Genomic DNA, 16737 nt, shown 5'->3' on the forward strand with positions numbered 1-16737 from the left:
TATCTATACAGTGACAATGCTGGCGTATTGATGTTTAGCAGAGCAGAGATTTCTTCACCTCCAAGGTGCATGGAGAAGGAAAGAAGTACTACATTTGTGCTACAAAGAACATTTTATGATTCAGTCTCATAATGAAAGAAAGAAAAAGAAAATGTTCTCATCCTAAAGGTATTGTTTATACGTTAAGTGTTGCTGGAGTGGGATGAGGTGAAAATCTGTACCAAATTTCATGGCGATCCACCAAGTAGTAAAGTTGAGGTGAGATATTCCACTCAGAGCGACAAATTGAATCTCATGTAGGTGCTGGAAGAAAAGTCAGTTCCAAGGTTACGTTTCCCGCTTTGTGCGAGCTCAGTGTGAAGAACAAGGCAATATAATCTTTTGAATCCTTGTTAAACTCCCACTGTGGTGAGAACATGCTGCTCCTGAACAAAAACACCAACTAAAAGACGTTAACACCACACAATTATTATCTGCCACCGACAAACCACAGTATCTGCTCCAATAGCGTCGACAACAATCCTGGTAAACATTGAAATCCATCAGATTTATCGTGGTTTCCACACCGCCGTGGCCAATATTTCAAAGACAACATTAATAAAGAGAACTGAGATGTTAACGCCACAGAGCTTTAACTTCACCTTTACAGTCTATTAACAGATACCAGAAAGAAACCACACACATACACATATATATGTATATAAAGAATGTTCTCTTGGTTTAGAAAGCCACATTGTGCTCAAACAAATGATGAAGTGATTTAATGTTCAATGGGAGCCAAGAGGAAATAAAAAATCTTGCGAGGATTTGGAGGAAACTCGGGCCAGATTGGAACAAGTTTTTTTTACTCAAAATTAAAGATTTTACACAAATATCTCCACCTTATGTAGAGTTTTGGCTCAGCGGCTGCCATTATGCTTTCCTAAAAACAAGAAGTGTAACCTGGATGTTTGCCAACCTCTCCCTCTATGTGAGTGAATGTGACATCAGACTGTAAGCTAAAAGTTTTTATGGTTTCCTTGCTAAAGGCAACAAAGCTCACTTTATGGAAGTGAACATACAACTTTTTCCGAGACGTGTTTTGCTTTTGGCACTCGTTCAATCCTCCGAGCAGCACCTCATTGCGATGCATGCTTTCTTTACCCATAATTTAAAGGAAAGGGGATATATTTGTATGCCCATAAGCACGTATACCTTTGCATACTTTATATACATGTGCAAGTGTTCGTGCAAAAGTTAGTTTGTATCTGTGGGCTCCAGAACAAAAAAGGCAAAAAAACCCCCTCTCTGTTCAGGCTCCTACATTGTTTGAAGACTGCCAAGCCAAAGTTTAATCTCTTGCCCTGTTATGAGAGAGTCTGCCCGGCTCCACGGGGTTTGACAATATTTGACAATATAAAGGCGGATCAGCCGCCTAATACATGTGCTGGCTGTTTGGATTGGCAGGAGTCGCTCTGCAGGTAGAAGCCGGAAATTCAGTAACGCTTATTGCTCTACAACGGCCTTCCTCACATGTATCACAGCTTGCACATGGACGGGCAATGTAGGTATGCAGCGCTGTCGTGTAAGCGGTTAAAGAACACAGTTGTGAGGGTTTAAACACGCGAGCGAACATTTCATGTCCATTTGTGTTGTTCTAGCCTTGGTGGATTCGGGATTCTTGGGAGGTAATAAAGGTGCTGAGGCCGAAACGATGGCCAATGTATACCCACAGACTAATTTGGATCTGTTAAAGCCCAAACATCTCCACTTGGATTCCCTTGACAGGCTGGAAAAGATTTATTGTTGCTGAAGAAAGTGAGACACGCTCGCCTCTCCATCAACGGTCCACCAGCGAACCACCAACTATTTTGATAATTAGTTAATTGTTTTGAGTCAATTTTCAAGAAAAACTGCCCAAATTCTCTGGTTACAGCCTCTTAAATGTAAATATTTCATGGTTTCTTTATTCCTCAATGATGTAAACTGAACAAGACATTTGAGAACGTCATCTTGGGACTGTTTTGGGAAAGAGTGATCATCATTTTTCACAATTTTCTGACATTTTATAACCCAAACAATTTGACAGATTGATTGATGATGAAAATAATTGTTAATTGCAGGCCTAGACCAGAGGCTATAGTATGAGAAGAAGGGGGTTATTTCCACTGGGGTTTTTCAAAATCTTATTTTTGTCTCGCTCACTTTTACAGTTTCAGGTTGATTTTCTTACTAAAATCTCTGCAGACTGTGTCTTCTGACTGTCAGCCAGAAAAATTCAGATGAAAGAAGATATAAGTGTTAATATGCTCATCTGAGTCTCTTTACAGGCTGTCTTTAGTTCCTTTGACATGAAGTTAGATGCTAGAAAACGTCTTTCTAAAGCAAAGCTCTAATATGAGAGGTGGTCATGTGACACAGAGATATTAGAGGAGAGAATATTACAGCCTACAGTAGGTGATGTTACACTGTTAGCTGGACAGAAACCTGCAGAAACACACTGAGGCAGCTGTTGACAACGACTACTGACCTAAACATCAGCACATTGAAAAAACCTCTCAGCAAACTGGCAGCCATGATGATACTGAACAGAATATTCATTTTGCATTAAGTTTGTTATATATTTCATTTTAATTTATTTCAGTGTCATATTTAAACCTGCAGTGCTGAACTTTTACATGTAAATGAACATCCGTTACATTCAAGCTCTTGCCAAATGAGTTCACACAACGCTGATTAAGCCTATCACCGCCAGATAAATCTCTCTGCATTTCACAGCATACAGAGTTTTTAATCTGGTGTCGGCTTTGACGTTCTCGCGCTGGACGGATGAATGCATACTGCACATGCTCTGCCCGTAGAGCATCTTTTTTTCACCGGCTGAGCTGCCTAACTTCTGGTTAGCTCTCTGCTAACTTAAATGGGGATAAAATAATTTAATCATGCAACTTTCCAAATGTTATCGGACCAAATGGATCAAATTCCAAAGTGAAACGAGTCATTTTGTTCAGCTTGTGTAATGCTCAAAGCAATTTATCCATCGCTTAACAGCTGCATCAGTAGGATGCCCTAAGTTAAACTTGTGTTCATGACTCATACAGGTCATAACAGGTCTGAACTCATAAATTTAGCCACAGATTGTCTTAAATCCCTCACGTGCACATTTCTTCATACCAGTGGTTCTTGCATGTAGTGGTGGAAGAAGTACTGAGATCCTTTAAGTAAAAGTAGAAATTACTCTAGTTTAAAAATACTCCATTACAAGTAAAAGCCCTGAATTCAAAATGTTACTTAAGTAAAAGTACAGAAGTATTATCAGCAGAATGTACTTAAAGTAATACATAAGTTTTTTTTATAATATCAATACACTTTATTAATATAGCACCTTTCACATAAAGGTGTATTATTTCATGTAAAATCTTAATCTCAAAAGTAACTATAAGTGGCAGATAAATGTAGTAGGGTAGAGGTACAAAGTAGCATTAAAATGAAAATACTCTACAGTACAAGTACCTCAAATTTGTACTTGAATACAGTACTTTAGTAAATGTACTTAGTTACATAACAGCGCAGCTTGCATGAGGCCCGTTGTTTGACTAAAGTGGTTACAGGTTATAGACATATGAAGCCTGAGTAAGTGGTTGAAATCGGACACTGCTTCATTTATAGGAATCACATGCCAAAAAGATTTGGAACCACTTATGTTTGAGGATATATAATGAAGGCATTGAGTGGATGATTGTTCTCATGAGGATAGATGTTCCGTACATGGATGCATGTGTGAACCACTCGCTCTCCCTCAGAGGGGTTAGACGAGAAACAACATGGCGCCAGCTTTTTAAGAGGGCGATATAAATTCATTACAGCTATTAGTGATGGATGGTTGTCAGCACAACTCCTCTGCTGACATAAAGATAACATTTTTACAGACTGGATCCTGGATATTATATATCACAGGCAAAGATGATGTTGAAAAAATGAAAAAATATTCAACACGAAGTTTGTTTCTGGCGTTGTGCCTAAAAATGCTTCCTGTCTGTTCTTAATTTTACGTGAATCATGATTTTAGGAGCTTTTACGAGAAGAAACCAATATTTAATCAGCGCTTCTACTGATAATATTAATATTTTTTTAGGGATAGAGATTCTGGTTGCTCCAACTTGATAACTATTAGATGGATTGATATTAAATTCATTTTCCCCAGAGGATGAATCTGAATGACTTTGCTGATTCAATGCAAACAGTCAGATATGGCTAAAAACCCAGGTGTTCATGATCTCCATCTTTACCTAGCAAAAGGGTCCTAAAAGTCCACATACATTGATGGCTACATACATGATATTATGCTAATAGACTGTGGCTAAAGCTAAAAGAGCATGGAAATAAAGGAGTAGTATTGTTCTTGTAGTGAATGTTAGCTAGTTAGCCCTGAAGTGCAATACTATTGGGAAAAATGTAGGGTCAGACTGTTATTTCATTCTAACATAATTCTGTTTGGATGCCTGCATGAGAAAAATGTACTTTGTCAAGGAGCACAAAGGTTAGATTTATTATTTATTGTTTGCATTTTCAAACATTATGTTTCACTTTTATAAGAGAAAAGGCTTTGAGGATGAGAACTGATCAATGAGATAACATTGCATAACAAGCTGATAACATTGGATGGGGGTTGCTGGAGTCTAAACTTTCCCAAATCCAATCCAATTTGCTAATGTTCCCCCAAACTCTTACACAGTACCATCCAGGACCAGTCCTGTTCAAGTCCTGAACTGGGTTTTTTACATCACCTCTACCCCCTAAGTCTATCTATAAGACAGTTTTCATGCAAAAATGCCATGCACCCACTGCAGGAGATTCAGCTTGTTTCTGCAAATTCCACCGTGAACAATAAAACACCTACTGTGCATGTGCAGAGGACAGACGAGCAAGTCAACCACAGAAAACCAGTGAAGAGGAATTGGTATTCTATTCCTGCTTCATATAGCTTACTAGGAGTAGATTATAACAGTTTGAGCAGAGAATAAAGAGTACCCGTCCACCATTGTTGTAAATGTCACTGTGTTTCTTCTTCTTCCTCTTCTTTTTCCAGTGAAGCTGCCAGTATCCATTTTGTCAGAAAAGCTCCATCTTCCCTGTACACACCTCAACACCAAGCTGGTGTTTTCACATTTACACACTCTGGGGGCCATTTTAGAAAAGCCTGCTGTTTTAGTCTGAATGGAGTACCAAAACGGAGAGAATAAAGATGCATTTACGAATTTAGCTGGCTCAGTGTGGATATGGTCTAAGTTAGCTAAAGACATGTTAGCCTTGGAAGAAACACTAAGTTCCTGGTTTAGCTAGTAAGCTAGTTTGCTAGGTACGCTAACGTTAGCAGCTGATGTTACACATTTGCTCTTGTGTTGTTTTGGGTTTTTTTCGAAGTTTGATTTAAATTTAAATTTTGATTTTGTCACGAGCCTTTAAACCCTACAAATACCCGTCTTACCATTTTACAGTCACTAAGCTGGTTACTGGATGATCGTCCATCATAATTTGAAGCATATTTAAGCCACCAATGATGTTTTGGATGTTATCATTTTTAGGTCACAGTTGAACAGGTTCAGTCAAAGAGACAAAAACTGTCATGTGGGAACCGATGATACTGTAGAAAGTGGGAAAAGCTTTCTGAGCCTTTACATTGGGTGGAAAGTTTTCATTGGACTGAATGGTCAGCCATGTTTGGATAATACATTCAGGCAATAAAACCATTTTGTTTTAAGGAAGAACGCTGACTTTTCTTCTGGCGCCGCCCTGATGAAAAACATTTTTTCTGCCACCACTGGTAAGCATTTGAAGAAAAGTTTTCAAATTGTGACATCAGCTGGTGGGTTAATTTCAACAACACACAGTTTAAATATTTCTGAAGTTTAAACAAGGTTTTAAAAAGTGATCGCATCAAGATATATTTCCATTTTAACTAGCTCAGTCAAGCCACTCCTGTAGTTATAGGGCTATTAGTTTTTATTTAGTCTCCTAGGTGCTTAACGAAAGACACTGGTGTTGTCTTGTGATTTAAACTGTTGTCTGAAACAAACTGTAATAGATCTCAGATGTCTGGCTGTGACACGACGAACACAAAACAGGCAGCAGAGATGAAGACCAAAACAGTGGTGGAGAAAGAGAAATGGAGCGTAGGTGGAAAAGGGATATAAATGTAAATGTATGGACACTGAAAAAAGTCAAAGCCGGGAAAGCAAATCAACAGCAGAGACAACCTGTCTTGGAGGTTCCTCGGAGGGTTTTACACTAACAGACACTTGACCACAAAACTGTTTGTCTAACTTGATGGAGTTGATCTGCAATTCAGAATGCTCAGTGTTGCGAGAAAAAGTCAGTGTTTCACCTCCATGATGAGCGGTTCCCTGTGACAGTAATGAGCACACAGAGTTGAACAAGAGGAAATTAGTGGATTTAGGGCTGGTCAGGACTCTGCAAACCACAAGCACCATTTCATAATGACAAGGTCAACCTAAGTAGCAACACACCTCTCCTCAGGCGACGTGCCAGTCTGCCTCAAGATTTTATCTCGAACACTACTGGCCTCCTTTTTTTTTTTTTTTTCTTGCAACAAACCTCTTCTTTAGGCAGGTTTTTCTAGCAAGAAACAGCTGTTTTGTTACAGCAAAGAAGTAAAAAATTGTAAAATTTCAAGTTTTCATTTCATATTATTCACTACTTGAACTGATTTCAGAAGAAAAAACTTAAAATTTGTGATGATTCTCAGGCAAGTTCTGCAGCCTCTTTTTTCTCTGATGTCTAAGTGGATTTATGAAGCTTTATTTACGCAGGACATAGGAGATAATGATATCCTCGGGAAGTGTAAGTCACACTGATAGATATCAGTATTTGTTTCATGTCTGTGTGTTCAGATTTGAGTTATGACCGTGAGGAGGACGATTTTTGATTCTTCCATCTTTGCCTCACCTTCAACTCTCCAGCGCCCCCCTGGGGAGCCTTTTGTCTTTGTCAAAAGCCTCCCCATAAATAAAGTTTACTTACTCTGTCTTGCTCAATGTCTGCTTGTCAGCTTGTTAGCCTGTGGATACTGTTCCTGCTGAGACTCACTGCTGCAGTTTGATTGATACTTAGGCAACTTTTAATGCTAGTTAGTGTTACTAATTGCTTTAAATTTTATTGTCTCCAATTAATGTCTTATTTCTGCTGCTGTCATCTGAAAAAATGTACAATTTGCTACATGTTTTTTATTTACTGAAAAATAATGCAGTGGTAGCATAAATACAATTATTATCTTATAAAATTAAGTAAAACACTTATTGATTTCATAATTTATCAACTTCATCAAGTCTAATATTTTGGAAGTATAATGAAGTATAAATTGCTGTACTTTCACTCAGTACCAACATATATTAATGTATCCTGCACTCTTCTGGTCTGAAAGGTGCGTAACACCTTAATACTTGAAAATTTGACATATTTAGAGGTCTGAACTGGGCTATAATGATTGTTTTCTTGATTAATCTGATGGTTATTTTCTTGATTAATCAATAAGTTGTTTGGTCCATAACATGTCAAAAAATTGTGAAAAATGTTGATCACTGTTTCCCAAAGCCCAAGATAACGTCCTCAAATGTTTTGTTTTGTCCCGACCAACAGTCCACAACCCGAAGATATTCAGTTTACCGTCACAGAGGACTAAAGAAACCAGGAAATATTCACACAGTAAGAGGCTGGAATCAGAGAATTTGGAATTTGTTTCTTAAAAAAAATGACAAAATGATTAATCGATTATCAATATAGTAATTTAATTTAATAGTTGGCGACTAATCTCTAATACAGCTACATACAAAGGCAACACAACACTCGAACTCCCTGGTACAATGTAAAATATGTTACCTGTATCGTAGGATCTAATACAAGAAGGATTGTTGGAGTTTTGGAACCAATCTAGGAGCTCTAAGTCCTCTGATACTGATTTCGATGGTTCTTTTTTAATCTCTTGCAAGTCTCCCAACTTTATGGAGCTACAAAACTAAAATGATAGAGTGCCACTTTAAGCAAGAGACCGTAATTTACTCACATATTGTGCTGCCACTGTGAAGTTAATCAAAAAATTCTGCTCTACCTTTTGCTGAGAGTATACTATCAAGTTTCATAAACACGCAATTATGGGTTCTTGAAGAAACAATCTGCAGTTTCTCTGCGGTTATGATCTGAAGAACACCTAAACAAGGGAGTGGCAACCAAACTCATGTTGGATTATGCAGGTTTTATTGCAGCCAGGGTGTTACGTAACTCGTCTGTCACTCAAAATGGATTCATTTTAATTGAAAAGGGTTTTACCACACATTTCTTAACACATACAGCTGCAGTATCTGAATCTAAATCAGAATCTAAACCACATTATCCAGGTTTTGACCTGTGGATTTGATGGCCCGGGGCAACATGAAGGTATTCATGGTTGGCTTTTTGCCTCGACTCCAACTCAACTCTCTGAACCATCTGTCCACAAAAAGGACGATTACATGCTGCCTTACCTGACGCACAAAGATGTAAATGATGAAAGATGATTTCAACTCAAGTGACATTTTGGCAGCAAGTAAAGAAAACTTTTCCTTTCACTCCAACTTTAATCTGACAAGGCTGAGAAATCATAAAAAAGCTCCCTGTAATCCAACAATGCCTTCATGTTATCCAGTGGGTTCATATGGGTGCGGCCAGGAATCTACAGGTGAAACCTCTGGCAGTGAGATCAAAAAAACGCATTCCAGATTTCCCATATGTGATAAGACCTTAAAATCCCTGGAATGTACAGAAATGCATTCCTGAATTTTTGTTGTTATTTTTACATTTAAGAGGTGCTAAGTCAATTTTTCATAAAAGCTTCACTCACAGTAGTATATTTTTACCACAGTTTTACTTTGTATGTGTAACCACCTCAAGTATGGAGTCACAACACTGACAAAAGTCAATAAAAGGTTATGAGATAAATCAAAAAGAAAACAGAAACATTGATAAATAAAACAGTTTGTTAACTAATTAAAATTCAAAAACACGCACGCATACACACTCTTCCATCTTGGACCAGTGCTTGCCCTGGAGATAGATGGACACACCCATCTCTTTATCATGTTAACGTGAGAAAAATTGGAGATTAAGTGAGGAAACTGGGGGATGTTGGGTGGGGAAACTAGGGAATCGAAAAATGATTAAATGCGCTACAGTACAAACCCAAAAATAGATAAAATTTGCTAGTGGAAGACAAGTAGAAATGTAAAATAAATTAAGTTTTAAATTAATTTCATAGGCTAACTTACCTCTTTTTTGCCAACTGATTGGAGGTTAAAGGAAAAGTACAAAGCTTAGTGCCTGCTCAGGTGTACCACAAAGCACCAACCGGCTTCCCTGCACCTTCTATCAGCATGGAAATCACTGAGAGCTGCGCTGTTAATAACGGACTCTAGTGACTGGGGTTTTTCTTCAACTGGAGCCCCCCTCATGTCTGCTGTAATGATCTCCACTGTGTAACTGTGACTGTGGCAGTTACCAACGCTGCCATTCGGCCCAAACAATGCAACAGCTTTAATTATGATGTCCTACACCGCCACACAGCTACGGAGTTTATGCAGCTTCCTAATTACAATCGACAAGAGGTTTTTAACCCGCTGCCAAGAGTTTGGGATTTTAAGAAACAGACCTTGTTACATCCATAGAGACTTGTGCCGCGGTTTCAATGTGGAATACAGAAGCAAAATAAACTTGGGCATCAACGTTGGAAACATTGAGAAACCATCCTATACCAGGCGAGATGCAAAATATGGAGTGGATCACAGTGTACTGGGAGTTTGCAGTGACTTCTATCCTCAGCTCTGTCTCCTGCCACCATGGAACTGTTTAATACACAATCTCTCACTGATAGATCCCTCCTCATACATGACCACATCTTGGACAAGGGGCTTGATTTCATGTACCTAACTGAAAGCTAGCATAAACCAGGAGTCTACTCTGTGCTCACTAAGGCCTGCCCTCCTGGGTAGAGTGACATGGAAAAATCCTGCAGCTCTGGCTGTGGTGGTGGTTTAGCAATCATACACTGGGATGAACTGAAACTGTCTCCCCTGCCAATGCTTGATCTTTCTCCTACTGAATGCCTCATTTTAAAATGTAAACTTCCATACTCCATGACGAGGCTTCTCGTCTCCACCCCCCCCGCAAAAACCAAACGTCTTTCCTCCCTGAGATACATGACCTCCTCACCTCACTTTGCTCCAAGTCAACCAACATTGACATTGTTGGTCATATGTTTATACATGTTGACAACCCCTCCTGTCATTTTGCAATGGAGTTCCTGAGTCTGATTGAGTGCCTTGGCTTGAAGCAGCATGTTGATGTCTCTGCTCACACCAGGGGGCACACTTGACCTGTCGGCCCCCATCAATAACCTACAGGTCTAGGATCTGGGTGTGTCTGACCACAAGGTGGTCTCAATGGATTTGACATTCCTGTCTCCCCCTGTTAACCTAAGTGTCAAATACCTTTTCAGAACTGGAAAAGCATTGACCCAGCCATCATGACAATTGACCTCCAGCACATCACCTGTCCAGCTTCTGCATCAGTGGATGAACTAGTGGCACTCTACAATACATCTCTTTGATCTTCATGTCCTTATCAAGATGTGTGAGGTCAATTTCTCACACTCTGCTCCCTGGTTCACTCATGACCTGCAGAAAATAAAGACAGCTAGACGTGTCCTGGAACGACACTTCAAAAGGTCTGGGCTTGCTGTCAATAAACTGGCTTTCCATAAACATCAAAGTACTGAGTCAATGTCCCTTAAAGATGCTCGGTCACAATTCTACTCCAATCTAGTTAATAACAACTCTAAGCATCTTTTTTCCACCATAAACCATCTCCTGAAGCCACAATCATCTTTCCCAAATGAGGCTATAGAAAAGCAATGTAACATTCAGTTAACAGTCATTCATTGACTTTTTCAGAGCAAAGATCAACAACATCTGCTCTTTGATGTCCAGTTCTTCCTCTCTGCCTCCTCCTGTCATCGACCCTCTACTCCATTTTACTGGCATCAGACAGCACCACACTGAGGAAATCCTCAGGAAGATGAGACCCTGTACTTGTGCCCTTGACCCCATTCCCACAGCTCTGCTCAAATCATACATCCCAATTCTCAGACCCTGATCACCCAAACTGTCAACCTCTCCCTTCAAACTAGTAGTGTTCCATCTCGGCAGTAATCCGCCCCCTCATCATTCATATGAGGGTGACCCAGAAGTTCTTGCCAGCTACAGACCTATCTCCAACCTCCCTTTCCTGTCCAAGGTGTTGAAGAAGGTGGTTGCTTCTGAGCATCAGGACCATCTTAAACACAACAACCTATTTGAACATTTTCAGTCAGGTTTTCGTTCAGCACATAGCACTGAAACAGCTCTGCTCAGGGCTATGAATGACCCGTTGATGGCAGCTGATGCATGAGAATCTCTTCTGATTCTCCTTGACCTGTATGCTGCATTTGACACTATCCTTTTAGAGCACCTCGACACAACCATTGGACTGTCAGACTCTGCACTTGGGGGGTTCAGACCTACCTTTCCAGTAGGACTGATTATGTCTCACAGGGAGGATGCAGGTCTAGATCACTCCCTGTCAGCTGTGGTGTTCCCCAAGGATCAGTTCTCGGCCCCATCCTGTTTACCCTCTACATGCTACCCCTTACTGATGATACCTAGCTGTACATCAAAACTGCCCCAAGCCATTCTACAGCCATCTCATGCCTTAGCACCGGTCTTAAGGAGATTAAGGCCTGGATGAGCACAAATTTCCTCTAGTTAGTTCCTCCACACCACATTCAGTAATCCCTCATACCTCATCTCAAATTTGACGGCCAGGACATCCCCCTTTCCTCCTCAGTCACTAATCTGGGCATTATGTTTGACCCTTGGCTGACTTTTGATGACCATATAAGACATCTATGCAAAACCTCTTTCTTCCATCTCAAAAACGTCTCTAAACTCTGCTCCTCTCTAACCCTGACAGAAGGGGAGAAACTTGTTTATGCCTTTATCTCCTCAAGACTGGACTAGTGCAATGCGCGCTTCACAGGGATCCCTGGCACGAGCATCCAGAAGCTCCAGCACATTCAGAACAGCGCTGCCAGAATCCTGATGAGAGTGCGAAAACACAAACATAAAACACCAATTATGTTTTCATTGCACTGGCTCCCTGTCTCCTTCATGATTGACTACAAAGTCCTGGTACTCACATACAAATCCATCAACAGACGTGCGCCTCCCTACCTACACCAACTAATCATACCACAAACCTCCACCCACACGCTCAGATCTGCCAGCAGCTTGCTCCTCTGGGCCTCCAGCACTAAGCTCTGCACCATGGGGGATCAAGCCTTCTGCTCTGCTGCACCACACCTGTGGAAAAGCTTTCCTAACTATCTGAGGGCAGCACAGACCCCAGTCTCTTTTAAAAAATGCCTAAAAACCTTTCTATTCATTCAGGAAGGCTTTTTCATCTTAATTACTATTTTCTTTATGTTGTGTGTTCTGTTATTAATGCTGTAGCACTTTCAGTTTCAATATGACTGAAAAGTGTGGTACAAATTGAATGTATTATTATTATTTATTATTATATTTCTTTGTGCACTCCATTTTTATTATTCAACCAACCAAATTATGTCTTTTTGACTCGTTTATAACCTTTTGTTGGTTTCGGGGCTCCATAGTCAGGATCTCTGATGGTAAATATGTCTCTAAAGTGTATAGAAAATAAAAGTTATATTCCAAAACACAATGTACTATATGTGTGCTTTAAAAGATTTTCTCAACCAAAATACTTACTACATGTTAAATAGTATGTATATTGTACCATTATTTGTCAGAAATATGTTTTTTGAACAAAATTTTACAAGCTTTAAAATCAACACAGGTAATAAAAACAATGTCAACATTCAAATAAGATGATTTCAGTGCAATTAAATGTAAAATTGAGTCTGTAGCAACTAAATTCAGGAGCATGCTCTTAATGTTTCTCTTCCCAATTTCGAACTTAACAGGATCTGTAGAAACAGATATTGAAGATGGGTTTACCTTGATGCTGGTGGATCAACATCAGAGTTGTGGTGAGGAACCAAAAGTAAGTGAAGTCCATCCTGCCTGCTTCCTCAGCGTCCAGGTGAGAAATCTGCCGAAAGCACCTCAGTCTTCACGTAAAATTCCTCACAGCAGCTCCTTTTCTTCCAGTCATAAAAAAAAAAAGCAGAGAACAGCCCAAAGATATTTACAACACCACTCACACACGAAACAGAGAAAAAGGCTTCCTTTTAAAACAAATGAAAAAAAGCTCCTAAAGTTTGCACCAAAAAAATGTCCGCTTGATCCAGTCAGGTAAATGTTGGAATCTGTTGCCACCCAGGTGCAGCGCTAAACTAAACCCAGGTTCAGGGTGTTGAGCTGTATCCTGAGGGGCTCCGAGGCTGCTGCAGTTCCCATACGGAGGGAGAATAGTGTGAGTGGTTGTATTGAGCTGTATCATAACAGATGGAGAGCAGGAGGAGGAGGAGGAGGAGGAGGAGGAGGATTCACAGGGGAGGCTGGATCTGCAGTGAGACACCTCCACAGTTTGAATGTCATTAATCAAAACCTCCTCCACCCTTGGTTGACCCATGTCATGCCTGCTCTCTGTGGTCTCACTCTTTTTTGTCTCAGTGAGTCTTTCTGTTCTTTCTATTCTCCTTGTAATCTTAAGTCTCTCCCTCCTCTTCTTCCTTCTGGAGCTCTCCACCACACATATGGAGCAGCCCTGTCTGTTTTGTATGTACATATTTTCGTCCATGAGCGCCCATGTGGAGCAACAAAGTGAGCATTATCCTGCTGCTGTAGAAAATATTGCTATAGCACAAGTGAATCATTGACCACACCAATAACTGTGAGGTTAAAAATGATAAACTCAGTTGAGTTCAACAACCACAGGAGACACTTTAGCCCCTTTTCAACCAAAAGTTCCAGGTACTTTGGAACCAGAGAAACTAATCTCAGGAACTAAACCTGGAACTAAAAGTCCCTGTTGTGTATCCTGTTTGCATCAGTGCATCAGTTAGCATATGGCGAGCAAGTTTACTGAGAATGCTAGCCATCAATATTGAGAACACTGATATCACTCTTACAACACGGATAAGAAACAAACGGGATGCTGTGTTTAAAGGTGCAATATATGACATTCAGCCTCATTCAGCACCAGCATGTCAGGCCAAAACAAATGTGTGCGTTGTTTACTCAATTAAGTTGGAAAAGCTCACAAAACTTAGATCAAACAGTCAAACAAGGCAGTGCTGATCAAATATGGATCAAGATTATGTGACTGCATTGCCTATTTCTTGCCTCAAATATTTTAAGAAACATATTTTAGTGTTTAGCTGTAATCTGAGAAAGTCCACCGGCCACCGTGTTGGACACGGAAGGACTCACATGCACTGGCTATCAAAACAAAGAACAGAGAGCCTCAAATTACAACACACACAAAAAATAAATAAATAAAAAAAAATAAAGACTAAATAAATAAAGCAATGAAGACTTAATAGGCAGTGATAAAGATTTATCTGTGCCTGCTCAACAAAGCTAGTGTTGTGGCAAAGTTGCAAGCTAGCTAAAAGTTAGCTAACCAAAGTTAGCTGGGACTCCCTAAAAACTTGTTATTTCACCCGGAGCGTTGCCTTACGTCCTGCGTCACACAGAGTGTTGTGTGCCTGATGTGCATTCTCGTCCGCTCACACTGGGTCGTCTCGTCACTTTTTGAATAAGCTAGCAAAACCGCAACCTAAACATTGGTTTATTAAGCTAATCTTTGCCTTAACCCCAAGATTAAACCTACAGGAGACCTCACACCTGATTATAATGTCAAACAGAGATGATATTATATTTTTTTTGTTATCATTGATTTACAAAAATACATTTCTGCTCCTTGTACTGCTGGCACGGCTGCAACTAGACTTCCCTGCAGATTTTTAAATGACTTTTACATGACTGTTGATAAATTCTCAAATTGACCATCATATAGTTATACTTGAAAATATGTCCAACTAAATAGTCCTAAAATATATTAACATTTACTGGGACTAAATTATGTCCAACAACAAAAATCTACTCAGATGAGTGACTGTATTCTGATATCAATGTAGTGTCTTGCATCAATAGATGCACAAACAAGGCTTTACAAGGCAGACTATCAATTTCCATGTACATGGATGTGAGACCAAATACACAAATTATAGGAAAACATGAATAGTATATTCTGTATGTTTTCATACTTGACTCATATTGTATGCATGTATTATTCAGTCCAGTTTGCCTAATTTTGCAAGCTTCGGAAATAAAACTAGCCCATAATCAGTCCAACTTCTCATTTTCATCAAACCAAAATAATTTTTTGTTCTGCATTCTTACAAGGGTGCATGCAGGCTATCCTTTAAAGTAGCCTACAATAAAATTAAGTGCCATTAATTTTCATCATCTCCCAGGTCACAGACCAAAAACACTCTACCACTTATTGTCATTGACATTAGCACAGGGTTACACACACCGAAAGCTTTCTGTTCTAGCTATTTGAGGGTCCTTAGCATGGAAAAGTTTGGGAATGCCTCACCGAACTACATTTCAGTTGGTACAATCACCAGAGGCAGTGCATGTTGCAACTCCCTGGCTCTCATGATCTGGATATATTAGTGTTTGTCAAAACATGTCATTAAAAGTAACTGAGGGCCCTATTTTACAACAAGACGCTCAGCCCATACTGGCTTACAAGGCACACACAAGAATTATTTCCATACACAGAGATGCGAGTCCAAATATACAAATTATAGGAATACTTTTTAGAATATTATGTATACGTTCATTAGGCCCCCCCATATTTCACACCCTGCCTGTATGAAGATTTCTTTATGTGTACACTTTATGTGTGTGTGTGTGTGTGTGTGTGTGTAAGCACGTGCATGTCCCTGTCTCATGCTGCGGCAGCATTTCACCCATCTGTGAGAGACAAAACAAAAATACAATCCGTTAATTGAATACAGAAACGTGAAGAGTTAGGTCAGATTCACATCCTTGGGCTGCAAGACATATTTCTAATATGTCTTTCAGCCCAAATCTAATCTAATAATATTTCTCTCCACTATTTATCGTTTTAGCCCCCAAAGCGTGCTGTTTTCAACCTCTCTACTACTTTGGCAGACAATACTCTCAGCATATTTGTTTTGGATTGAATTGCTGAGGAGCTGCCTGCAGTCTTTAAGAGACTATTCTGAGGTCATCTGAAATAAAATACTGTACACCGAGCAGGAAAATGACAACCACAAAAGAAAAGGTGGACCCCCTGTTTCTGCCTTTTTATCTTTTTTTTTGGGCCCAGTTTAGGGGAAGCTCAATCGCTGTCTTTCTGCCATTCTAACCACAGAGAGGCTGTTGCGGTAAACCAAATTCATAAAGATATTAACAAGGACAATCCAAACATCTGGGATGCAGATTCTATGGCGTGCTCCAGAAACAGCCTTTTGGTTGGGTTTCCCTGATAATTGCTCCACCAGATCTTGTGAAGTCTTCTGAAATGAGTGTGGTGTCTTGAAATGGAAATAGCAAGAGGAAGTGAGGGTTTCACCACCACGAACGGAAGAGGCACAGCGGGAACAGGCAGTGTGTTAATATGTTGTTATGTGTGTGGGATTTTACCTTCTTTACT

The 16737-nt window shown here is 39.8% G+C and overlaps 1 protein-coding gene across 1 annotated transcript in view; it reads right to left on the reverse strand.

Moving 5' to 3' along the window:
* The window catches only part of si:ch211-202p1.5 (uncharacterized protein LOC103909337 homolog), a 38073-nt gene extending 22540 nt beyond the window's left edge, over window positions 1-15533 (reverse strand). Inside the window, exon 1 of the mRNA XM_067572963.1 lies at window positions 13098-15533. Coding sequence (XP_067429064.1) covers window positions 13098-13158 — 61 coding nt within the window. The 5' untranslated portion in view covers window positions 13159-15533. The remainder of the gene's footprint in view (window positions 1-13097) is intronic.
* Between the last annotated feature and the right edge of the window lie 1204 nt (window positions 15534-16737).

Source organism: Thunnus thynnus, chromosome 18, assembly GCF_963924715.1.
Source record: "Thunnus thynnus chromosome 18, fThuThy2.1, whole genome shotgun sequence".
NCBI lineage: Eukaryota > Metazoa > Chordata > Actinopteri > Scombriformes > Scombridae > Thunnus > Thunnus thynnus.